The sequence below is a fragment of the Zootoca vivipara genome, chromosome 7, assembly GCF_965207765.1.
Source record: "Zootoca vivipara chromosome 7, rZooViv2.hap1.1, whole genome shotgun sequence".
Lineage (NCBI taxonomy): Eukaryota > Metazoa > Chordata > Lepidosauria > Squamata > Lacertidae > Zootoca > Zootoca vivipara.
Genome location: NC_142590.1, coordinates 48,745,590 through 48,770,909, shown reverse-complemented (window position 1 = coordinate 48,770,909; position 25,320 = coordinate 48,745,590). Strand labels below are relative to the sequence as shown.

Here is a 25,320-nt window from a genome sequence, read left to right as displayed (position 1 = left end):
ATCCTCTAATTATCTGTTGTACTTTATTTCGCTGTCCTGAAATTTCCAACGTGCAGCTTCATTGAGTTGCCCAAGGTTCTAGGAATATATCAGAGCAAGGAAAGCAAGTTAGAAAATTGTTGCCAAACGTCAGGCTTATTAGCGGGTGGCGCTGTGGGTTAAACCACAGAGCCTAGGGCTTGCCGATCAGAAGGTCAGCGGTTCGAATCCCCGCGACGGGGTGAGCTCCCGTTGCTCGGTCCCTGCCAACCTAGCAGTTCGAAAGCATGTCAAAGTGCAAGTAGATAAATAGGTACTGCTCTGGCAGGAAGGTAAACAGTGTTTCTGTGTGCTGCTCTGGTTTGCCAGAAGTGGTTTAGTCATGCTGGCCACATGACCCAGAAGCTGTACGCCGGCTCCCTCGGCCAGTAAAGCGAGATGAGCACCGCAACCCCAGAGTCGTCTGGGACTGGACCTAATGGTCAGGGGTCCCTTTACCTTTACCCTTACCCCTGCAATGCTTCATCAGCTCCCTTACCTGTTCACCCCTTTCCACAAATAGCCAGGCTTGTCTTTCAGTTGGAGTTGTGTTTTTTTTCTGGTCATCTTTTTTGATTGGCTGCTTGTCCCACCTGCTTCACCTACCTGCTTCTCAGCTCTCTTCCAGAAGCGTCTCTGCCTTGTGTAAATGCTTCTCCTACATAAACTGACATTTTACTTCCTTCACATAATTTGCTACTCAATTGGAACCTGCAGAAGATAAATGATAGCAATTTATTTTCCAGGTAATGTGCCATTTTCCAAGCCATAATCCCAGCTACTTCCCTCTTGGAACTATGTACAGTATATCGCTGTATATTTACACTGCACCACCCTCTTCTGCTTTTTGAGATGACTCAGGTCCATATACCTCAATTAAAATTATTACATTCTGTAGAAATCCTTATCTTCATGTACCGTGTTTCCCCCTTTTTAATACGTAGTCATAAAGTAAGCCAGGGCAGGATTTTTAAGCAGTTGTGAAATCTAAGACACCCCCTGAAAATAAGCCATACCTTGTTGCGTTCCTTTAGAGCGCAAGCGCTCGCCTGGCAGGGTAGAGTTACACGGAGGGATGCGGAGGAGGGAAAGCGCTCCCCCATCCCCCATCCCTGCCAGTTTCCATGTCCTGAGGCTGAGCGGCGGCGGGAGGCCCGCGGGTCCTTCCGCGCCGCCGGGGCGACGGACGCCGGCGAGAGCGCTGCTGGCTCCTTCTGCGCCGACGGAGTGTCGTGGGCTGCATGGCCCAAAGCTGAGCGGCGGCGGGAGGCCCGCAGGTCCTTCCGCGCCGCAGGGGCGACGGACGCCGGCGAGAGCGCTGCTGGCTCCTTCCGTGCCGACGGAGTGTCGTGGGCTGCATGGCCCAAAGCTGAGCGGCGGCGGGAGGCCCGCAGGTCCTTCCGCGCCGCAGGGGCGCCGGACGCCGGCGAGAGCGCTGCTGGCTCCTTCCGTGCCGATGGAGTGTCGTGGGCTGCATGGCCCAAAGCTGAGCAGTGGTGGGAGGTCCGCAGGTCCTTTCGCGCCACCGGGGTGACGGGCGGCGAGAGCACTGCTGGCCCCTTCCGCCGGATCAAGGAAGCGGCCTGCCGGGTCGGTGCCCAGCAGCGCCGCGCGGAGCAGCAGATCGAGTAAGCGGCCTGCAGAGTCAGCGCCCAGCAGCGCTGCACGGAGCACCGCCTCCTCAATCCAGCTCGGGGCTGCTGGGCACTGACTCGATCTGGTGCTCCGCGCAGCGCTGCTGGGCACCGACCCGGCAGGCCGCTTCCTTCATCCGGCTGAAGGGGCCAGCAGTGCTCCCACTGCCATCCGTCATCCCGGCGGTGCGGAAGGACCCGCGGACCTCCCGCCGCCACTCAGCTTCGGGCCATGCAGCCCACGACGTTCCGGCGGCACGGAAGGGACCAGCAGCGCTTCCGCCGGCGCCCTGGTGGCAGGGAAGGACCCGCGGACCTCCTGCCGCCGCTCAGCTTCAGGCCATGCAGGCCAACCAGACCCAGTAGGCCGCCTCCGGGATCTGGCAGCAGCAGGAGGCGGCTTGCTGCGCGTCCCGAGCCCTGAGCCAGCAGGACCCAGTAAGGAGGTACCGTACTTATAGTAACAATAAAAAAGACACCCCCCGAAAATAAGCCATAGGCTTATTTTCTTGAGTGAAATAAACATAAGACGGTGTCTTATAATGTGGGAAACACGGTATAAAAGAAGCAGGAGGTCCTGGACACTATACTCAGTTTTGCAGTGTGTGCTGCTTTTGGCTGCCAAACATCCTGTAAAACTGGATTTGGCTTGCTGTCCTAAAGTTTTAGGAATCTCTTCAGACAAGCCACACTGCAACTTCCAAAATCTAAATAGGTATGAGTCTTGGAGCCTCAGGGGACTGAAAATCCCCTGGTAATTTATTTTAAATAATACAGGTATATCCTAATTTACATCATTTTTCTGCATAGATGTCAATCAGCAGTACTGTAGTGCTGATGTAACTTTCATGCTTTATAATTTTGTATTGCTGGCACATCCTTCCTAACACTTAAGTGCTGCTGCAGCTAGTCTTTGGATCAGGTGTTTTGGCATAAAGAAGCTAAACTGAAAAGGCTGCCAATCACCGTTGCTATACACGCAATGTTTTAGAATTTGCAAGTCTTTGACTTTGTAATGAAGAACAGCCATATAGTGGCTGCTTTTAAATCCAGGCACATGAGTGCTGCTCCTTGTGGGTGAGCATCACGTGTGGTCCCCATTGTGTACCACGTTATTGCAAGACATAAAGGTGTGTAGTGGCCTGTAAGGCAAAGTGTTACAAATAACTGATGTTCCAATACTGGACATTCTGCATGAGACACCAGTTTAAAATGCTCTCTGTGTAATGTGTCTGCTTATCATTTACATCCACACTCAGAGCTTACGTATGAAAAGGTATGGAGCCATAGCAAACCGGAGAATGGATCTTGCTGAATTCACTCTGTTGTGGCCTGTCATGGACAATAGCAAGAACAGCCTAATTAGCACTTTTCTTTGTTTTACATATGTGCAACTATTGCCTCCTTAATGAGGCACTGTCCTTTCCAGGATAATGTTTTATTGTTTGAGCTGAAGCCCCATAGCAATGAATGAACAATACAGATGACCAACTTAGCAACTGGCAAACTTGCACAAGTTCACCTGTTTTTAAATGTGTGCTGAAGTGCAATAATGGTTGGCTTGGTCTGCGGTAAATGTTGCTTCACCAGTAGATACTTACACATTCTGTGATATATCCACCTCTTCCACCTAGCCACCTGGTTGCACATCATAGAGGTGTAACTTCCGTTTCTCACTTTATAAAAAAAATAAAAATCCATCCTCAAACACATTGTAGCCATCCTACCAATATGGAGTTAAATTTAGAACCTTTTGTCTCCACATTTAGATTTTTCTTTTCAGTTCCTTTCAGTTTCTGCCCTGTGTATTCCTGCAACAAATAGTCATTTTTCCTTAAGCCCTATTCAGATGTTTAGTTGAATGCATCAGGGCCTAAAGAGTGTGCATGGCTGCCTCTTCTCTAAACCTTTCTTTAGACTGGATGCCTGAAGGGAGAATCCCGCTGGTATATTCAACAGACACTGGTTCTAATGCTGTGGAGATTGGGAGTGGAGATTGGGATAGGAGCAACTCATGCTGTTTGGGGGCAGTGTACACAGTCCAGCACATAGGTGCCAACTCTGTGAGGTCCTGGTCTCTTTGGTCCTTCAATAAAATATTTAGGGGGAGCCGACCCCCCCCTATTTTCCACGTTGGTACCTCCTAGCTGGACACCACCCTCTTTTACAGGCTTGCATCCTCATGGTGAAGGAAGGTGGTGTGGAGAGAGGGGAGAAGTGAGGAGAGGCACCCCACCTCCAATGTTTTCTTCATGTTGGCATCTATGACTAGCATCTTGTGCACCTATTCACCACAAACCCCTTGCTAAGTTCTTCTGGTAGAGACAAGAAAAGGGTGATTCTGACCTTTGTAAAACCCAGTTTGCCAATATCTCAAGGTAGTGCATGCATTATACACACACACACACACACACCACTGTGCTCGCACACGTTTTCAAAGTTGTTGCTACAGAGATGAAATGGCATACCTTCGATCTCTTCAATTAAATGAAGAAGCGGTTTAGAGAGGAAACACGTATAGAAAGAAAATTCTGGAAATTAGTGCTAGGAGAAAGTGAAGAATCAACCTGATGAGGAGAGCAGGTGGGTGAACACACAATAAATGAAACTTAAAATGTTGATTTTCGCCTTTTACAGGCCGCTGGTTTCAGCGGCTGAGTGGCGGTTTATGTGTACATGAAGTAAAACTGGAAAAACCAGTAGCTTGGAGGATTTGTAACCGACAGGGGCCTAGGCTATCTAACATTGTGAGGCTCAGCTGAGTTGGAAAAGCCACTTTTAATCCATAAATGGTTGCCCAGGGGTTTCTGAGGATGTGTGTGGAGAAATGAGTATAGTGGATGCCCTAGATAAGTTTTGTACTATGTGGCCCAGGAAGTCCTAATCCTGCATCAGAATATTTTCCCACTAGCAAAGCAAGAGAGGAGGGGACACAGGTCAGTACTAAAGTACAAGCTTTGTGTGAAACAAGTATCCGGGTTTAGTCCCAGGCATCTGGGCTGGGAAGGAGTTGTGCCAGCCAGGATAGAGAATCCCTGCTTGCTTGGACCAGCAGTTTTATTTGCTGTAAAGCAGCATTCCGTGAACTTGCTATTGTGCCATCTCAGACAGGGAAGTTAATGAAGAGATCTGATTCTGATAATCGAGGGATGAGGAGAGTTGCCAGCAGAAGTACAGTGAAACCAGAAGATTGCAAACAAGATTGGGCTTCTAACACAGTTCCAGGAAACGGACCACTTATGCTTCATAATAGGCATGTGTCTAATCTTCTCACAGAATGTCTGCATGCCTCTTAAAGACAGATTGAATTGCTCATTTAAAAAAGCATAATGTTCTGAGGAAATAGTACTTGTTTGTATGGTCATCAGTGACAAAACCACTTATAAAATGGTATTGAGAGGCACTGCAAACAGCAGAGATACTGTGGGCATGAGGGAGAAGGAAGTGGAGTTGGAATGGCAGGTACACTCCCAGTGCCAGATTGCAGCCTTGTGATTGCTTCCTGGTTCAGAATGCCTGGAGGAGGAGTACATGGCGGGTCCAGATAAGAGCTCCTTGTTCTTCCTTAGCTGCTTTTACAACCTGTTCCTTACAGAGGCAGCTGGACGGCTTTTAAGATTGGCCTGTATTTCAACTATGCTTCAGTTATTATTATTTAGTACAAGGTTCTGGGTCCAGCTTTCTGGAGGTAGAATTATTCTGAGTGCATTGGAAGAATGCTGCAGTTTCCTGAAAATACCCCTTTCCACATTTGCGATAAACTTAGCATTCCTTACAGCAGCTAAGTGACCTTTACTGGTATGAAAGCACTTTCTGCTTAAAAGGGTCTCTGTACTATTGATTGATCATCGCAGGTGGGAGAAAGCAGGGATTGAGAACATGGGAAGCTGCTTTATACCAACCAACTCAGACCACTGTTCCATCCAGCTCAGAGTCATCTACGTTGTATACCAGGGGAAGGTAGTCATTAGTCTTGCAGGATCTACCATATTATTGTACTAGAACTCTTGAGATCCCCCAACCCAGAGCCAGGTGCAAAATAAATTTAGCTAAGGGCTTATCCACTTCCTCTTGTCCCACTGCTTTCCGCTGGGAAAAAATGCTCTTTTGTGCTCAGTCAGAGCAAATGGCACTCAGGTTTTCCGTGAACTGCCATTTGTGCCAGTTTAAAGCTAAAGAGCAGGTTTTTCTTGGGAAATGAGCGGGGCAAGGGGAAACTTGCTTGGACCCATGCTTTCTAGGCATGGGGCAAGCAGAAGTGTGGACAACCCCTAAGAATTAGGGACAGAGTGCCCCTTAACATATGTTCAGCCTAGATTTCCCTGCAGGCTTTCTTTATTTCAGCAGCCTAATTTAGGATTTGTGTGTGTGTGTGTGATATTTTATTTTATTCATTTTTTATTTATACCCCACCCATCTGGCTAGGTTGCCCCACCTATTTTTGGTGTTGCTATTACTAGGCAGTTGGAATCCCTTACCACGCTCCTGGAAATCACCCAGGGATCTGCCAGTAGTTTCCAATCTACTGCCACACCTGCTTGATACTGTCTGGTGGGGTTTCAGACAGAAGTCTTTCCCAGCTCTGCTTGGAGACACTGGGAGGTTTTTTTTTTAAAAGCAACTGCACCAATTCCCCATTGTACCCCCCACACCGAAAAAGCAATGGCTTTACACCCTGCATGCACAAAGCATGCTTTACACCCTGTATCAATTGCAGTTTCTCCATAGGAGACACTAGTTCTTATCTACCATATAGTGATGGTTCATTTATGAGTCTGCCTTAGTTTGGTGACAGGTGCAAAAACAGGAATATTTTAAGAGTAGCTACAAGGATAAAAGAAAGTGTTACCTGCCAAAAGATAAAAGTGAAGAAGAGGTGGTTCCCACCCAAAAGATGATGTTTTAATCTGGTTTGGGCAGTTTATTTTAAGTATGGAAATTGAGCACATTCTACCCTGATACAATTTGGGTACATGCTGTCCCTGACGTTTCATGTCAATTAACTGCTTAATACACACTTATGCCTCACATGTCTAATTTCCCCTTTTTTCAAACTTCACATGATCAGTTTTCTAATGGTACAGTTTCCCCCCAACTCCTCATTTCTGTCCAACCGTACACTGAAGAAAAGGCTTTGACATAGGGGGTTAAATCTGGGACGTTTTGTATGCAGAACATAGAGTCAAACAATAGCCCTTCCCCATTGTGTTAGACCAAGTGTGTGTGTGTGTGTGTGTGTGTGTGTGTGTGTGTGTGTGTGTGTTAAAATTTATCTACCATTTATTTTCTACAGAAGAAAAGTATATTTTCTTTACATGACTGTTATTTGTTTTGCATAATATACCCCTCATTTGTGTTTTATTTTATTTTTTTCATATTTAGTAAATGTTCTTGTTTGGAAAGGTGGTTTGTCAGTAGAATTCTTTTTATTCCTCCCCACTTTTTCTGACTTACCTGCTATTCATTGCACTTGGGTAGGTTATCCTTACAATGTGCCAAATAAAGAACAGCTCAGACAAGTGCCAGGAGCAAATGTCAGTCTCTTGCCAAGGAAAATAAATGGATATGTACAGTAAGCTTATGTCCAGGAGAATTCTCATGAATCGCACAGAAGTTCTTGCTCATTAAAAGTGGAATTTCCTTAATAGCCTGGAAATGTCAAACTCTGTGCTAAACTATTGCTCTTGAGTGATGGGTGTGCACGCATACATGCAAATAAAGGGATGGTGAACAGACAGAATCATCTATGCCTTACAGAAAATGGTAAGGCAATGACCAAGTTCAGATGTAACATTAGGCTATGGTTTAACACTGCATGAATCAGCCTCCCCTCTTCCTGACCAACTCTATTCCTCCCATACATCCAAGAACATGAGTCCAGAGGCTGTTCCTTTTTTGTAAACTCTGACTTCCCTTGCTTATCTGAAGCAGGAATAATGTTTTCTCACTAACTGCGCTTAGTTTCCAAACAAGTCAGCTTCAAATTGTGAGTTATGAAGCTGTCTTGATTTTACATAAAAACCCTAACCATAGTTAGTGCTAAACTACTATTCTCAGTTTTGACAACGCAGGAAGTCATAGTTTACTAAAAGCAAAGCAGGAGCTTACATGTTCCTTCTATTAGCCGTGGGTAGGTGGGGAGAGCCCTGAAGGAAGCTAAATTTATTCACATTGCTTTTAAACACTGGTTTAGCGTAACATCCAGACACGAATGAATATATGTGAGCTGCTAATGGCTTGTCCTTCAGTGTTTTGCCAGGTAAAAAGATACAGTTCTCTGCAATGGAAAAAAGCACAGGTTGCAATCTCAGTTGGGTGTTTAAGTGACAGAATGCATGAAACTGAGTTCTTGACTTTGTATTCCCACATTTTTTTACATTCAACAAACACAGGTTTAAAAGCATTGTAGGCTGCTCTAGCTCCCTATCTAATTCAAAATGTTGAATGCTGCTGCATATAAGACTGAAGCAAAAATTAAACCAACCCCCCCCCCCAGCATTCAAGGAGGCAAATTGATAGGTCTGGAGGATATTCTGGCAATAGCTTGAATTAGGCACACAGAGTGAAGGGTGGGAGGGAAGGCACTGTACCCATTAAACAAGCGCAGGTGGTTGGGATGCAGCGGTGCATCTCACCCAGCATCATTAACCGTGACTGGGAATTGCTCTCCCACAGAGGCCTTTCTCGGTCTTGGGGCGGCATTTTTGCAAAGCAAGTGCTCAGCAGCTGAGCCTCTGCAGGGTAGGTTCCGTTAAAATACAGTGGATCCAGCCTGAAAGCTCAGCTTGTAGCTGCTACACTTGAGACCTCTTGGACTTGACTTTCATTACAGAAAAGTAGCACTTGTTGCCCTTCTGAACTCCATCTGGAATTGTACTTACTACGTCATTTTTCCTCCTTCAAGAATTTTACTATCCCAGTGAACTGTTTTAAAAATAGTGACAGCTGGCTACCGGGAATTGCTTGCATAGGCTGAAAGAGAGCAAAGCACTGCCCTGTTCTCTGCTTCAACCAGTAATGAGAATTCTGTGCCACTGTGCATACAGATAAGGGCAGGGATCTGGGCCAAATCTCTTGGGCTGAGCCCAAACTATTGCCTTTTGTTCCATGTTAGTTTGTTTTTGTCCTTTTCCATTCTTGTATTTCTCTTCACATGTTTGCAGGGTACACGTGCAGACATCAGTACAGGGATGGAAAGGGGCACGAGACATGACAAGGAGGGAAGCTTCCATTGATGCCAGTAGCACTTTCCCTCCTGGTTCAAATACAGTGGTACCTCGGGTTACAGGCGCTTCAGGTTACAGACTCTGCTAACCCAGAAATAGTACCTCGGGTTAAGAACTTCGCCCCAGGATGAGAACAGAAATCATGTTCCGGCGGCGGAGCAGCAGCAGCAGGAGGCCCCATTAGCTAAAGTGGTACCTCAGGTTAAGAACAGTTTCAGGTTAAGAATGAATTAAGTTCTTAACTTGAGACACCACTGTAGCAGCTTTGGGGGAGGGGGCAAGAAAGATCTTTGCCAGGAACATGGCTGACAGACACTGTTAACTACCCCTTGGTACAGGGTCCAAATCTTGATCCCCCTCGGCCACAACTTACTGGAAAGCTAGGCACATTAATTTCAACCACCCATTTACAGTGGTACCTCGGGTTACAAACGCTTCAGGTTAAACGCTTCAGGTTACAAACTCCGCTAACCCAGAAATAATACCTCAGGTTAAGAACTTTGCTTCGGGATGAGAACAGAAATCGTGCTCCAGCGGCGCGGCGGCAGCAGGAGGCCCCATTAGCTAAAGTGGTGCTTCAGGTTAAGAACAGTTTCAGGTTAAGAACGGACCCCAGGAACAAATTAAGTTCTTAACCAGAGGTACCACTGTAACATGTTTCCAACATTGCTGACCATAGTTTGAAGCGCCACCTCCAAGTGTCATTCTGCCCATCCTTATATGGAGGGTGATGTTTAGCCCCATTGAATGCCTGTGATTTGGAAGACTGGGGGTTCCACTCAGCATTGTTCCATGAGCAGGTGTACAGTCCACTTACACCAGACAGAGCAAGTACTGAAAAAGTGTGTGTGTTTTTGTCAGGGTCATGCATAGTTTTGTTTCTGACTGCACACCAGATTTTGCATGGCTCTGCTCCTGAGTAGTTCACTCTCTAGGTTCAGCCTCTGTCCCTCTTCCTTCTTGAACACATTCATTAACCTCTTTCTATTATGTGTGTTGTGATGGTAGATGTGATGAAACTAAAATGAAGCCAAGTACATAATCTCCAACACTTTTTTGTTGTGGGGGTGGGGAGCAGAGAACTGAAATACTCCCTGCAGAAGTTTTACATGGCAAAAGTTTTGCAGTCTTTGATGGTGCACATACCGTATTTGTATTTGGTTGAGGAAAATACTGGTGCTTTTTAAAAGCACAAAACCCGTAGCATTTTCTCCTGTATTAAAATGCATTTTCTTCCAAAGTCTGATAGTTCTTCTGTGATCAAGTGGCATATACTGTTCTAGAATAAAATGTGTGTGGCTGCACCTTTCTGTAAAAAATGGATGTGCTGAGAAAGATCAAGGGGTTTCAAAAACCTTCCCTGTCAAATAGTCTTAATATAATAACTCATGTCTTACCTTTTCCCTTCCCTGATATTCAAGTGCTGTGAAACTTCAAAGGCTTGGCTTGTTTTCAATTGCTATTGAACCACTGGCTGTTCATCAACCTAGGAACAAAATCACTTTTTACACACTAGCTAGATCTAATTTAAATGGTGTTTGAGAAAGGCTCTATATTTTCATGAGCCCTTTGTCTCTTATTAGTTTAAGAAAATGCTAATACAGTGCCAAAACGTTGTTTAACATGTCACAAAACCCCAAAGCTTGTTCTGCAACAAAGCCAAATAAGCCTTCTGAATTTAAGTTAAGGAGAAGGAAAAATATATCATGTTTGCACTCTAAGTGAAGGTGCTGAAGAACTAAACTTTTTCCTTGAACAAGTTCAGCAAAATCCTTTGATTTACTTATTTTTCCCCCTTTTGCTCTGTGTAAAAGAAGCGCAGGACCCTCTCATGCTTGTTTATAGCCTTGCCAACAGAGTTGGAAAGGAGTGCCTGGCCTTTGCCAATGAAGAGTTCACCTGGGTGTGAGGATGAGTACCTCTTCTATGTAGAGAGCACTGATCTTGGGGAGGGCAAGAGTGTTGGGGCAAGACGGTTCAAATAAGACACAGTATTTATGTACTATGAAAGGCGTGGAGGAGACATGGTAGGCAGCTGCAACGGTTATACATTACAGCAAGGGTTTTTCTTTAACTTGCTTACCTGCGCAGGGTGCTGTGTCCTTGCATCTCCAGTTGTGGGAGCGGAAGGTAACTTGGCATTTGGCTCCAAGGTGAGATCCTGTACCAGATATGGTTCTGGGAAGAGAAGTTTCAGCAATATCCTTGTGTTTTGTGTGAGTGTTCTGGAGAGAAGCTGTGTTGATGCAAAGTGGCTCCTTTCGTGACAGGAAACAAGGGGGGGGACCTGCATGTGAGCATCAAATGTGAGCTACCCGAGGCCAGAGAGATACAGGCCCATGCCATGTGCCCATGTAGCCTTTCTGTGTAGGGGATTTAGATACTGCTGGTGTATCAGGTGGGGTGCTGGCTGAGGGCCCAAGAGATCAGAGGGGGGCCTCACTGGCCCCACCCGACCACAAAGCAGCCGCTTGGGAGTGGACGAATCAATGAGATAGCCTGGACCCCATAAGAAGAATATAGAGACTGCTCTTTGTAATAAAAAAAGTGACAAGTGACCCTGCTCCCTTTTTTCCAGAAGCCCCCATCCCTTTCCCCAGAAATCCTTTTTAATACAGTATAAATTTAATATAATGGGGTACTGTGTTTTATGATACATTGTCCCTGGTTTGAAAAAGCAGGTTTTATGTTCCCCAACGTAGGGCATGGGTGATAATCCTAAATGTTGATGGGTTGCATCCTTCTAGGTGGACATATAGCACAGCTTTTTTTTGCCTGAGCTGGTGTAAAGTTGCGGCATTCATGGCTGCAGATCTAAGGAGTGTAGAATATGGTACAAGTGCGCTCTTTCCTCACGTTGCACATGCCCTGCATGCGCCTGCACCCCATTCCAGCTGCCTCACTGGTGTATCTTTGCTGGTGGAATAGCTCTGCCAGTGGAGGGTTTACACCAGCAGATCTCCCCTGGCAAATCTGCCATGGTGGCTGCATATCTGGTATTCCACCAATGTGGTGGGGGCTTCTGCCAAAGTCGAAAGCTGTCAAATCTTCAATATGGGATTGCATCCTAATTAAATTGCAATTCATTATTTACGGTTACAGGTAGGTAGCCGTGTTGGTCTGGATCGAAGTAAAATAAAAAAATTCCTTCAGTAGCACCTTAAAGACCAACTAAGTTTTTATTTTGGTATGAGCTTTCGTGTGCATGCACACTTCTTCAGATACAGTGAAATGGAAGTTTCCAGGCACTTATGTAGAGAAGGGGTGGGGATGGGGAGGGGAGGGGGGATCACTCAGAAGGGTGGTGGAAATGGGTGATTGACTGACTGATAGCTGTTGATGACCGCAAACGACTGCAAATGGTTTTGCATGAAAAAGCAAGGGTTGAGATGGCTGAAGATCGCTTATCATGTATAATGAGATAAGAACCCGATATCTCTGTTCAAACCAGGTCCCTCCATGGTTTTGAGCTTGGTGATAAGTTGCAATTCAGCAACTTCTCTTTCCAGTCTATTTCTGAAATTCTTTTGTAGTAAGACAGCTACTTTGAGATCTTGTATAGAATGTCCTGGGAGATTGAAGTGTTCTCCTACTGGTTTTTCTGTCTTCTGGTTCCTGATGTCAGATTTATGTCCATTTATCCTTTGGCGTAGGGTTTGGCCTGTTTGTCCAATATAGAGAGCTGAAGGGCACTGTTGGCATTTGATGGCATACACAATGTTAGAGGATGAGCAATTAATTGCTCATCCTCTAACATTGTGTATGCCATCAAATGCCAACAGTGCCCTTCAGCTCTCTATATTGGACAAACAGGCCAAACCCTACGCCAAAGGATAAATGGACATAAATCTGACATCAGGAACCAGAAGACAGAAAAACCAGTAGGAGAACACTTCAATCTCCCAGGACATTCTATACAAGATCTCAAAGTAGCTGTCTTACTACGAAAGAATTTCAGAAATAGACTGGAAAGAGAAGTTGCTGAATTGCAACTTATCACCAAGCTCAAAACCATGGAGGGACCTGGTTTGAACAGAGATATCGGGTTCTTATCTCATTATACATGATAAGCGATCTTCAGCCATCTCAACCCTTGCTTTTTCATGCAAAACCATTTGCAGTCGTTTGCGGTCATCAACAGCTATCAGTCAGTCAATCACCCATTTCCACCACCCTTCTGAGTGATCCCCCCTCCCCTCCCCATCCCCACCCCTTCTCTACATAAGTGCCTGGAAACTTCCATTTCACTGTATCTGAAGAAGTGTGCATGCACACGAAAGCTCATACCAAAATAAAAACTTAGTTGGTCTTTAAGGTGCTACTGAAGGAATTTTTTCATTATTTACGTTTGCTTACCATTTTTGAGCTTTTCTTTTGATATATTTCCACACTTGTCTTTATTAGCGCTGAATTTCTCCTGCTGTTTTATTGTCTCTCTCACAGCTTTGTCAGGCCCTTTAAAGTTAGCTTCTTTGAGAAACCTTGCATCCTTTTGCCTGGCTTGTGTGTGCTTTTGCCTCATTTGACAGCTCCCTTTCTGATTAATTTATGCTTATGTCAAACAGAGGCCCCATTATTTTCTTCAGATTCTTTATTTCTGTCAGTTGCTGCATCAGATCTTAAAAAGATTTGAGTCTCATACCACTTCTTGGTTTTCATAGGGAGCCTCCTAGTTTGGGAGTTCCAGGTTTGCATGTACAGATTGTGCAGATGAGGTCTGTGCATATTAAGTTCATTGCAAGCAAGCTTTTTTTTTTTTGCACACACTGCCTTAAGTCAAACATGTGGATGGCAGGTGGAACCAGCAGGTGCCCCATGAAGGGGACGGTGGTAATCCTGTTTGTCACTGTGCAGGCACTTTGAAGGTCTGCAGAGGACTGCAGTTTGACACTAGACAGGCTGTAAGAACAAAAGCAGGGGTTTCTCAGCAACGTCATTGCTCTTATGCAGCCGCCCTACATGTCTTTGTCGAAATGCAGAGCTTTTTCTCAGGTATATAGATTTGGATGTTAGAAATAATTACAGTAGGTGTTTTGTTGTTGTTTTAAGAAATAAATAGGGAATCTTAGAACCTTGTTTCTAAACAGATTATAATCTATTCATTTCCTTACTATTTAGATTTTTGGGGGGAGTGGGAAGATAAGGTGCTCAACTTGCAGCTTAACACAAAAAGTGATTTTTGCCAGGCTTTTAAGCTAACTCTTCCAGCCGGCTGCATTTGCCTTGAGCATTAGCTTAACTTCTGCATAAACATCCCTCCCTGGCCTCTGCACGGAGGGTGTCGGGTTTTCAAGGTGATTAGCAGGGAACACTTTACCCATGTAGCAGCTGTTCCTCCATATGGATGTGTGGAATACAGTCAAAGATAAGTGAAGGGCAGGGCAGGAGGTGTCCGGTGGAAAGCAAAGAACCGGCTTTCATCAATCCTGATAAAATTAACATCTGGGGAACTTTTACAAAAGGCTGCCTTTTCGTTGCCGCTGTTTCACATAGGGCTACTTCATGTATTACAAACAGAAAAGAGATTAATCTACATGTCAGGTGATGCGTGAGCAAACTGCTAACCTGTACCTAATCACTGTGTGGAATTATTCTTAACACCAAAGCACCTTTGTCCACGTGACGCAGGTGGCGCTGTGGTCTAACCCACAGAGTCTAGAGCTTGCTGATCAGAAGGTCGGCGGTTCGAATCCCCGCAATGGAGTGAGCTCCCGTTGTTCGGTCCTAACTCCTGCCCACCTAGCAGTTCGAAAGCATGTGAAGTGCAAGTAGATAAACAGGTACTGTTCCAGCAGGAAGGTAAACGGCGTTTCCGTGCACTGCTCTGGTTCACCAGAAGCAGCTTAGTCATGCTGGCCATGTGACCTGGAAGCTGTCTGCAGACAAATGCCAGCTCCCTTGGCCTATAGAGAGAGATGAGTGCCGCAACCCCAGAGTTGTCCGTGACTGGACCTAATGGTCAGGGGTACCTTTACCTTTACCTTTGTCCACAAAATGGCACAGCCAACTCTGACCCTGAATGGTATGGTGGTGTGGTGCATTTTTTTCCCCTCCTATTATCCTTTTTTAAAAAACATTTATATCCCCAACAGTCCTCTAAGGACCTGAAGGTGCCGTACATAGTTCTCCCCCATTTTATCCTCACAACAGCCCTGTGAGGTAGGTTAGGCAGCGACTGGCCCCAAAGTCGGCACCCAGTGAGCTTCATAGCTGGGAGGGGTGTGTGTATTTGAACCCTGATCTCCCCGCTCTTAGTGCAACGCTTTCTCGACTACACTACATTGGCTCATAAATGTTACTGTATCCAAATACAGTCATACCTCGGTTTAAGTATGCCTCGGTTTGAGTATTTTCAGTTTAGTACTCCGCGGACCCGTCTGCAACAGATTAATCCACTTTCCACTACTTTCAATGGGAAAGTTCACTTCAGGTTAAGTACACTTCAGGTTAAATACGGACTTCCAGAACCAATTACACTCATACTTCGGGTTAAGTACGCTTCAGGTTGAGTACTCCGCAGACCCTTCTGGAACGAATTAACCCACTTTCCATTACTTTCAATGGGAAAGTTCGCTTCAGATTAAGTTTGCTTCAGGTTAAGTACAGATGTCCAGAACCAATTGTGTACTTAAACCGAGGTACCACTGTAATGCAATCCCAAGCCAGAATGAGATTTGCTGGCTCGCTATAGCTTTTAGAAAAATGCAGTTGCAAATGAAATGAGTAGCATTAGATCACAAGGAAGGTAGTTGGGGACTAGAATCTGACCTTAAGCAGAGTGAGGCAGCCGCCTCAGGTAGCACATGCTGTGTGGGTGGTGGTGTGGCAGCGAGAAGCTAGAGGATAGAGGTAGGTGTGCACCATGTGGTCTACCCTGCATGCCCCATGGGATGGGGTGGAGTGCACCAGCTTTGCTAGTGTTGAAATAAGATTCAACAGCCGGTCCAGTTGGCTTCTCTACATAGAATGGACAGCACCAGATTGCCTTTTACCCCAGGCAGCAAAATGTCTTGGGCCAGCCCTTTGAGGGACAATAGAACACATTATAAAGAGTTTTTATAAGAAACATGTATAAAAAGCATGTTAACCTAGCCACTCGGGGACTTAGCTGGAGATTGCATTTGCAATTAAGCAAGTGTACGATATTAATTACATTTGTTCCTAAGAAAATTACCAATGCATTTGCAAGCAGACCTTTGTTCTTGTCGGGGAGCAAAACAAGCTTCTCTCGTACGGCAACTAGATTCTGAAGCAAGATAGATCCTAAACAAGGTAGTTTGCTGTATTTTTGTCCCAAGCAAAAGTCAAGATTGTTTTTATGGGAAGGATTTTTGATCTGATTTGTTTGCGCGTTGGCTGCTCTTCGGCCAAGGCTCTCTGAGCAGCTCATAAGAATTAAAACAATAATATACCATGACAGTGTGATAGCTCAGTCGGTAGAGCATGCAACTTAATCTCAGAGTTGTGGGTTCGAGCCCCATATTGGGCAAAAGATTCCTGCATCACAGGGTGTTGGACAAGGTGACCCTCATGGTCCCTTCCAGCTCTACAAGTCTACGATTCTGTGAATATCAAACTGTATCATATGTTGCCAATAGAGAAGGCAACATTCCAGCATGATGAAATGCAAACAAGCCAAAAGACATGGGCAAATAAAAAGGTTCTCACCTGCCACCAAACAGAAAACCAATGCTAAGGCTGTGTACAACATACCACACATTTTAATGCATCTTACTACCTCCGAAGGAATAACTTTTTCTTTTTATAAATGAAAATTAGGTATATTTACAGTTTGAAGCTGGACACAAAAAGGAAAGTCGCTGTTAAGAGAGGAAGAAGAGCAGTTGCCCAGTAGGATTGATTAATCTTTATTAAGTTTGTTAATATTAGTGGCTAACAGCAGAACTGAATACATATGAAACGTATAGAATGAACACCCATTAAACAGATTAAACATATGACCTTTGCATTTTCTACTAAAATGAGAATGGCTACATCATAGCGAGTAGGAAATGCCAAAATAAATATATACCGGTAGATCAGCCTCAGAATAAATATGTAGAACAGCCTCATATCCCTTCATTGCAAAGAAACAGAGAGAGCATTACTTGGTCAGGTGACTCATGGGAGAATTGGTGAACTTGGCTCATTTCCAGAACCGTTCTCTCTGGCCCTAGTCAAATACTCCAGTACTCCATCTGTTTAGAGAACTAAAGAAATATTGTTTTGCCTTTTAGGCAACACTTTATATCCGTGTTTCTCCAGGAACCTGTTTAATGAACAACCAGTTTTGTTACACTAATCCCTAATAATGCTAGGATAAACATAGTTTTGTTTGCTAAATATTTAGAATCTAGAGGAGCCCTGAGAATTTAGAGCAGTTTTGAAGAAACATGCTTCGTAAAATCAACAACAACCACAACTACAACAGCAACCACAACAATCCCTGCCCCTGGATTTTACCACCTTGCTCTGCATAACTCAGAAATGATGCAAGGAGTGAGGGATGCCTTTCCTGCGCCATGCTTTGTGTGTGATCTCATGTTTTGCAAAGCCAAATCAATAGGTATAGGAAGAGTTACGCACTCCCTACTTTCTCTCGCTTGAAAATGCCACCCATCTAACATTTCCCTTATAAAGAAAACATGGGGTTGTGAATCCTGTGTTTTCCTCCTAACATGTAGACCTGTGCCAGGAGTTGGGGAAATGGGATTTTGCTGCACGTAGTAAGGTAACTGGAGCTCTCATGTACCCTGGCTTTACTATGGATTTGGATAACATTTGCTCATACTCTGCACAGTTTCTTTCTAGTGGCATCAACACCTTCTCTGGAAACGGGCTCGTGCTTAGTAAATGGAATTTCATCTGCTTTAAAGTCTGGCTTGTTATCAACAGAACAGTTAGTCTGCCTTGATTCTGGAATTTGTAGGCATATGCATAGGATTATAAAAGTCCAGTTTATTCTCTCAGTTAGTATAAATTAGAAGTACAGGTAGCTGCTCTAGAGAATAGAATTGCATGTGTCTATAGGACAGACCAGCCCGTGGCACGTTTAGTGTGTTACCTTAATGTTGGGGCCACCAAATCTAGTTTATATGTTCCTATTGTGCAAAATTCTGCGGCTCTGAGCATAATAACCTGATGTCCTGTGGAGAACCAATCTTCTATAATAAGTGGGAAAGCATCTATCATTGGTGCTGAATGCGCACGGTGTTATTTCACCCCTGCACTTTCTCTTTCAGTCGGAATACCATTATGAATACACAGCATGTGACAGCCAAGGCTCCAGATGGAGAGTAGCTGTGCCACACAACCCAGGAATCTGCACCGGCTTGCCAGACCCCATCAAAGGCACAAAATGCTGTAAGCTATGACTGCTGTCATCACACCTTCCCTTTACACGGTTTACTCCAGCCAACTGGAGGCTCCAGAGCCACGTTGAGCCATGGGGCACGAGATGTCACATCGTACAATGTGTTAAAATGAGGTCTACCCTGTTAATAGTTGAACATTCAGAAGAGAGAGCTACCAATTTCAGCTCTTGATCTGGAATACTTCTGTGTCCTATTTGCCTCTCACCCTTCACCAATGCTTAGAATATCTTTGAATGCAGGCGGTGACCATTTTTTGTGCATCTGATTGCCGTGCAACTGCCAATGCCTGTGTTGCTTTTGGCCCCGGAAGGTGAAGGAATGGGCTTGCTTTTGACTGCTGACACATGCAATGACCCAGAACGCAACCCCCCACACAGGTGGAGAGTTGCCTGTATTTTGTGCATGTTAACTTCCCACACACAATCAGAAAGTTAGCATTGGCATATTTGACTTGAAATTGACACGTTGCTGAAATTTTCTATTTTGCGCTTGTAATGATGCACTTAGATACAATTTTGGACACACACACCCCTCAGTGTTAATGGCTGGGGGAGTGGGAGGATGGTGCTGATGATGCTTTGCTATGCCAGAGGTCCTGAGCTTCTCACTGACAGGTGGGAAGTTTCTGCTGGTGGGTTTTGCCATTGGCAGTAAACCACAGAAAGCCTTGAAATGGGACACTGCAGGGCACCAGAGGCTTTGAGTCTGTTGGATCCAAAGCCCCACGGATTCCCACAGGGGCCTGATCCTATAACTCTAGTTAATGGGCAAACCAGGATTAGGAACCATAGTTACATCTTGGTTTGTTCTCATTCAATGAATTTTAAGCAAACCACAATTCTTGGAGTCTGGATGTTGTAGGGAACTGTGGTTTGAAATTGTATAAGAAGCTACACCAGTGGTGAACTGGATGCATATGGGAAACAGAAGCAGGACATGAGCACAGTAGGACTCTCCCAACTTGTGATTCTTATTAAGTGGCAACCCACAGATCCCCAGAGTGCAGTCTGGCCAGGGCAAATGCATTGGGGCAGCATGTTATATAAATGCTAGGAATCACTCAAGGAAGTCTCTGTTTGGTTTTCATTTGTCCTTTTCTCCTGATCAGTTTTTCTCTTCTGCATTTCAGCATTTTCCTGCAAAGCTGGCGAATTCTTGGACATGAAGAACCAGTCATGCAAACCGTGTGCAGAGGGCACGTATTCCCTGGGCACTGGCATCAGGTTCGACGAGTGGGATGAGCTGCCCCATGGTTTTGACAACAAAGCAACCAACCTTGAAATTGATTACAGCTTTTCAGAGTCCTTGGGAAACTGCACCCTGTGAGTGAGCTTGTTGCTCTCATTTCTGCTAGAGTACATCATCATCACATAGGCTGCTGATTCTAAAAGCTAAACACGTTGGTTAAGTGGGGGTGCTTGTGAATTTCTCCACAGATCCTGAGGGTCTGAATTACCCAGTCTTGTTTTTGGAGCAGTATCTTGCTAGTCTCCTGCCTTTGATTTCCAGACTGCTGCACGTGCTCAGTTGGTGCCATTCTCAATTGTAGCTTCTCCTCCCTCCTCACAGCTAGGTGATTCACATCAGCACGTATGCATATGAATTAAATCTCTGTGCAAAAAAGGAATCCTGATGTGGTTGCATCAAGGTTCAGTTTTAAGCTATGATTTAATCAATATGTATATGCGCTGGTGTGCATTAGTCACTTTAAAGGGGGCGGTGGGTGGGGAGGAAGAGCCATGAACTACAAACTGAGCCATGTGCCACGTAAAAAACTAACTTTAGAATTTCTCCAAGCCAAACCAAAAGGCAGGCAAAACAGGATGTGGAACAGAGCAACCCCAGAGAATAGCGATGGGATGGGATGGAAAAGGAAAATACTCTCTTCCCTAAGTTTGAGTAGTTGCTGAACTGTGTCTATAGTGGGACTGGCCCAAGACATTTTGGCATCTGAGGCGAACCACAAAATGGTGCTCCCCCTTGCCAGGGAACAAGGGGGTGAGTGATGATGTACAGCAGGGGAAAGTGTGTATGTCGGGGGGAGGGAGGGGTCTTGCATGAGGCAAGAGGCCCACTCTGAATCACGTTGGGCCAGTACAGAGCCAGGAGACCCCAAAGGGCAGTCCCTGCCATTTCCTTCCTAGGGGTGGGAGGAGACCAACAGCACCTCCTATTTGCTGAGAGCATGCAATGGAGGCAGCATGGCGGTGCTGCTGAGGAGCAGGATGCAGATCCAGCATCCAAGTAGCCTGCCATAGCTATTGCTGCCCCCATGGCAGCAGCAATGGACAATGCATTTTTTTGAGGCCGGATTTGCTGCATTTGTGGATCTTGCTGCCTGAGGCAGTTGCCTCACCTTACCTCATAGGTGGGCCAGCCCTGGTATATAGATGAAATGGTAAGTTCATGTGCACCAGCACCCTAGCATTTCTGACATTTGGCAATCTGTGTGTGAGTGAGAATGTGGAAATTCTCCCAATGTGACCAGAATTCTTCACCAGGGTTAAGTAAATTAAATACATTTTGCATATACAGTCATACCTCTGGATACGAATGCTGTGGGTTGCGTACAACATGGGTTATGAACGTGCCGAACCCGGAAGTAACAGAACGGGTTACTTCTAGGTTCAGCAGTCTGCGCATACGCAGAAGCGCCGAATTGCGACCCATGCGTGCGCAGAAGCGCAGACGCGGCTTGCATACTGCTCGTGTTGCAAACGGGGCTCTGGAACGGATCCCGTTCGCAACCAGAGGTACCACTGTATTTACTTACTGTGCATAATTCAGTTTGCTTCCCCTAATCATAAGAGACAAAGAGGATATATAATACACTGAATCCCCATTTCCTGCCAGCTGAAATTCTGTTTCCCCTTTGCACCTGAGATTTCACTCATTTTGCAGCCATATAGACTAGACTCTCATTTTGGTTTGGTTTTTGAAAAGGAAAGCCCAGGTTCCTGACTGATACGGTCACACAGTGGTAAGATACAGACAGTTGATTAAGTTTTAATTGCAATAGCAGATTCTGTCATTGCTCCCACTAGGTTATTTTAACCTGCTAATTTTTACCTAGGGAACAGATATTGTGACTTTCTCATTTTTAAGTCCAGGGATTTGTTTGCTTACAAAACAGACAGCCATTTAATTTCTAAATAAAAAAGTACATTACTAGATTCTGACATTTATATTGCTATATGGATTATAGCCCCAGGAATAGTGCACAGCAGTATTGGGTTTTTTAAAACATTTAAAATTAAACAGACTTCACTGCAGAAATGTACCAGCATATTATTTTTCAGTAATTTCCTAAAGTATTGTAATGTGGTTAATTTTTAAAATCAGTTCAAACCAGTATTTAATAGCTTTATTTTCTATTCTAATTTCTCCCCCTTGGAAGTGACAAAACTATGGGGGTGGGAAATCAATATTTTGCAAAATGGGTACAAAGTGCTAGAGGAAAAGGAAAATAATTTTAACATTAGATGCCTTTATATAAAGGCAAATCTGTGCCAGGGGAGCTGTGTATTATTTCTTTCATTTAAAGGCCATCTTTGAAATTTCAGTTTTTGCTTCTTAGCAGTAAAAGAAGATGGAAAAATAACATCTAGTGCAGGTTTTTAATATGAATCTCCATTCAATTTTAATGAGCACATTATTTTTCCCCCAATTTCGTCTGTCACTTCTAGTCTGCATCTTTTTAATTATGAATAATACTATTAGTCAAATAGTATATAGAGAAGATTTGTTGTCAGTTATTTTAATTTCTCTTGACATGCCTTGTTTTCCGTTCTGCTCTGAGATCTCTGCTCAAGCAGTCCAGACCACCATATATATCGCTGTCTGGGAAAGGTTTGGATGAGACATAAGTAGGCCTCCCCCAGTGAAAAGCTGCCTATATTACATGGAGGGGGACTCCACACCAGCAGAAATACATCTGTCCACCCACAGATTGCTGGGCAGGTGAAAATGCACCCACCAGCAGCTAACCTTGTGGAGAACCCCAAAACGGGGCATGCTATAGGTGGAGAATGAGCATTGAGACAGGGAGATACAGTGCTGCCACATCCAGACTCATCAGCTACACTCTCACAAGCGTGGAACTCAGGCCACCAAAAGACTAGCAGAAGGGAAATGAACCCCATGAAAGAGAGTTGCAGGCACCCAATCTGAATTCCCTGTAGTGGCCTCCCTCCTCCACCATATTGACATGAGTACTCACTGGATGTGGGGGATCTCAACAGCCAATTGCCTCAGCACTATCAACATAGTACATATGCCTCACGTGTCCTGGCTGTGTGGACTTTGATCTCGTTAGGGGGGCTATGGTGACTCTTTCATACTTTGTCTGCCTACCTGCCTGTTTGTTTGTTTGTTAGACAGGTTAGATAGGAAATACACCTGTGTACCACTAGGTGTCCTTAGTGGCATTTCTGTCAGACCCCAAGACTCCTGCAATATTTCACTGCAGGATGGGTAGATGGAAATGTAACTTCTAGTGCAGGTTTTTGTGGACTCCAAATCAGACAAAAAAAAAAAACACCAACTGTGAGATGCAGCCCTGGCACAGGGCAGGATTACCCTCAGCAATGGAGATAGGAGGTGTGGTGGAAAGGGAGGAGAGAAGGCATCCTGGGGAGAAGGCAGGGACCCAAGCTCAATAGTGCTAGGAGAGAAACCAACACAGAGGAAGGAGGAAAACCAACACAGCAAACTGCATGGAGCAAAACTCAATGGTAGTGGGGGGGGGGAGAATGAGTGGGGTTCATATCCAGGGGAGTAAGTGTTCTGGTGGGTGCCAAGCATTGGGAAACAGCAGCTGATGGGGCTGGCAGAGAAGCTAATGAAACGGGATGAAAGAAGAAGATCCTTGCCCATATCCCATCAAAGACATGGACAACAGCCAGAGTGATGTCAGTAATATATCAGTGGCCTCGATTCCCAAGGATCTTGCAGGGATGGGAGAGGTGGTGGTGCACTGTCAGCACCAGTGGAGGAAGGTGTGGCTGTGGCTATGGAGGCTGTCCAACCAGCTCAGCTGCACAGCCTCTCCCCAGTGTATCCCAGAGGTGGGTGTGTATCCTCTTTGTGGATGAGTTGCATCCTCTCTGCACTCTGGTTTCAATGAGTATGTCTCGGCAGAGTTGCCAGGCACAAAGATCAGCACCATGGACAGCACTTGAGCTGTCTTCTGCTCACATGCATGCTGCGCCTCTGAGGCCCAGTAGCCCTCATGGACATGGTGGTTGGCCTCCCGCTTGCTGCCTTGCTGGGCGCTGTGACTGCCATTAAACAGGGTAAGTCTGCACAAGATCCTGAGATGCCACTGCCTCAACCACCCAACAGACCCAGACCAGCACTTATGCCACCTATGGGCCAGGACCATAGGAGACTGAGGAGAGGATGGCCCTCATCAGTGGCGTAGTAATGGGGGGGTGGGGTTGGGCCGCCACAGGCAGCAGGCTGGGTGGAGGGCAGCAGGCTGGATGGGGGTGACCACCTCCGATGGCCGCCACTGCCGCTGCGAGCACCCCTTGCTGCCCACGTGGAGGCGAGGCCGGGGTGCGCTGCGGAAAGAGCTCCGGCGGCTTCTGAACCCGGGTCCTCCACGGCGTCTCCTCCCTGCTGGAGGAGCTGCCCTCCGCCGGCAGCGCAGCCCTCGCCCGCCTCCACAGTAGCCCTGAAGAAAGTCAGGTGGCAGGCGAGCAAGACCAGCCCCTGCGGAGCCTGCGCAAACTGGCTGTGAGGAGAACCGCCTCGAGCGTGGTAAGGATGGGCGGAGGGAGGGCCAGAGGGAGAGGGGGAGACCTGCTGGACGCCGCCCGCCGCTGCCTGCTATGTCGCCGTAGCGCTGCTTCGTATCCCTCTAGTGCGTGCATGCATCATGACATGCGACGGACACCCCGCCCCCCGGCGGGGTGCCTTCGGGTTTGCCGCCCTGGGCGGCCAGGCGGCTAGCTACGCCGCTGGCCCTCATATGGGAGTGGGAGAACAATGAAACTCCTAGCAGCTTGGGAGGGGGTGGGTAGGCCCGATCCAGGGGATGTTGGGGTCAATGATGGGGCAGTACCCTCTCCAACACTAAGGATTTGTCTTTGGAGGGCAGCAACAGGGAGTGGAAAGGGGTGATCAGCAGTAACAGCAGGCTTTGTATTGGGGACGTTCCACTGTTGGTGGGTCATTGTCTGCTGGAGGTGAGGGATGCAGGAGGAAGGGGAGGAGGCTGCAGACACCTTCTTTGGAGTGAACTAAGACACTACAAACTTACAGATCAACTTCAAACAAACATTTGATCAAGGAATTAAGCATATAAATCATGAAGCAGGGTTGTTAAGGTCTGGTGAATCTGTACAGATTTTTCTTTTCCTTACATGACCATCTTAAATGAAGCTTCTCCTGCTGTGTTTGTGTTCTCCCTGCAGAAACACATCTCCTCAAATGCAATATTCCTCTAACAATAATACCTCTCAAATTCCTTGTCACTATCCTGGAGTTTTGGTTGTTCCTTTCAGAACATGAGGCTTAAGAGGGCTGTTTTGCTTGACTTGCTTTTCAGCTGGAATGTAAAGCTTCAGATCTACACTCGCCAAAATTCTCTCTACTTAATTGCATCTGCACCCCACCCTTTTCCCAAGGAGCTTAGGTTGGCATACATGGCTGCCCACCCCCATTTTACCCAGCTATCCCTTAAGGCCGAGACAGTCACTTGCCAAGGTCCACCCAGGGAGCTTAATGGCTGAGTGTGGCTTTGGACCTGGATTTCCCTGGTCCTGGTTGGAGTTTTAGCCACGTTAGCTTTCAGTGCCTCTCTCCTGTGTTCTCTTCTGCACTAACTGTGATCCCACATTCACATAATTAGCACAAAGGCGCAAAGCCTGTTTAAAGATACTGTGTGTAATGTGGGTGTGCTAATGTCTGCACATAAGTAAGGTGACATGGAGGAGGAATCTAACCCTTACCTTTTGTTTTGGAGCAGCCTGCCAGTCCGTTTAATTAGAAACCATGCATCTTGGAAAATTCATGTGGCGTGCCTATATTCTTCCTTGCTGCTTGTCTGTTAATAGGAGGCAA

At 45.8% G+C, this 25,320-nt stretch overlaps 1 protein-coding gene across 2 annotated transcripts in view; it reads left to right on the top strand.

Moving 5' to 3' along the window:
- Window positions 1-25,320, top strand: part of ELAPOR1 (endosome-lysosome associated apoptosis and autophagy regulator 1) — a 62,149-nt gene that overhangs the window by 13,355 nt on the left and 23,474 nt on the right. For both annotated transcript variants that reach the window (XM_035122591.3, XM_035122592.3), the window contains exons 2-3: window positions 18,121-18,241; window positions 19,382-19,574. In XM_035122591.3, coding sequence (XP_034978482.1) covers window positions 18,121-18,241; window positions 19,382-19,574 — 314 coding nt within the window. The remainder of the gene's footprint in view (window positions 1-18,120; window positions 18,242-19,381; window positions 19,575-25,320) is intronic.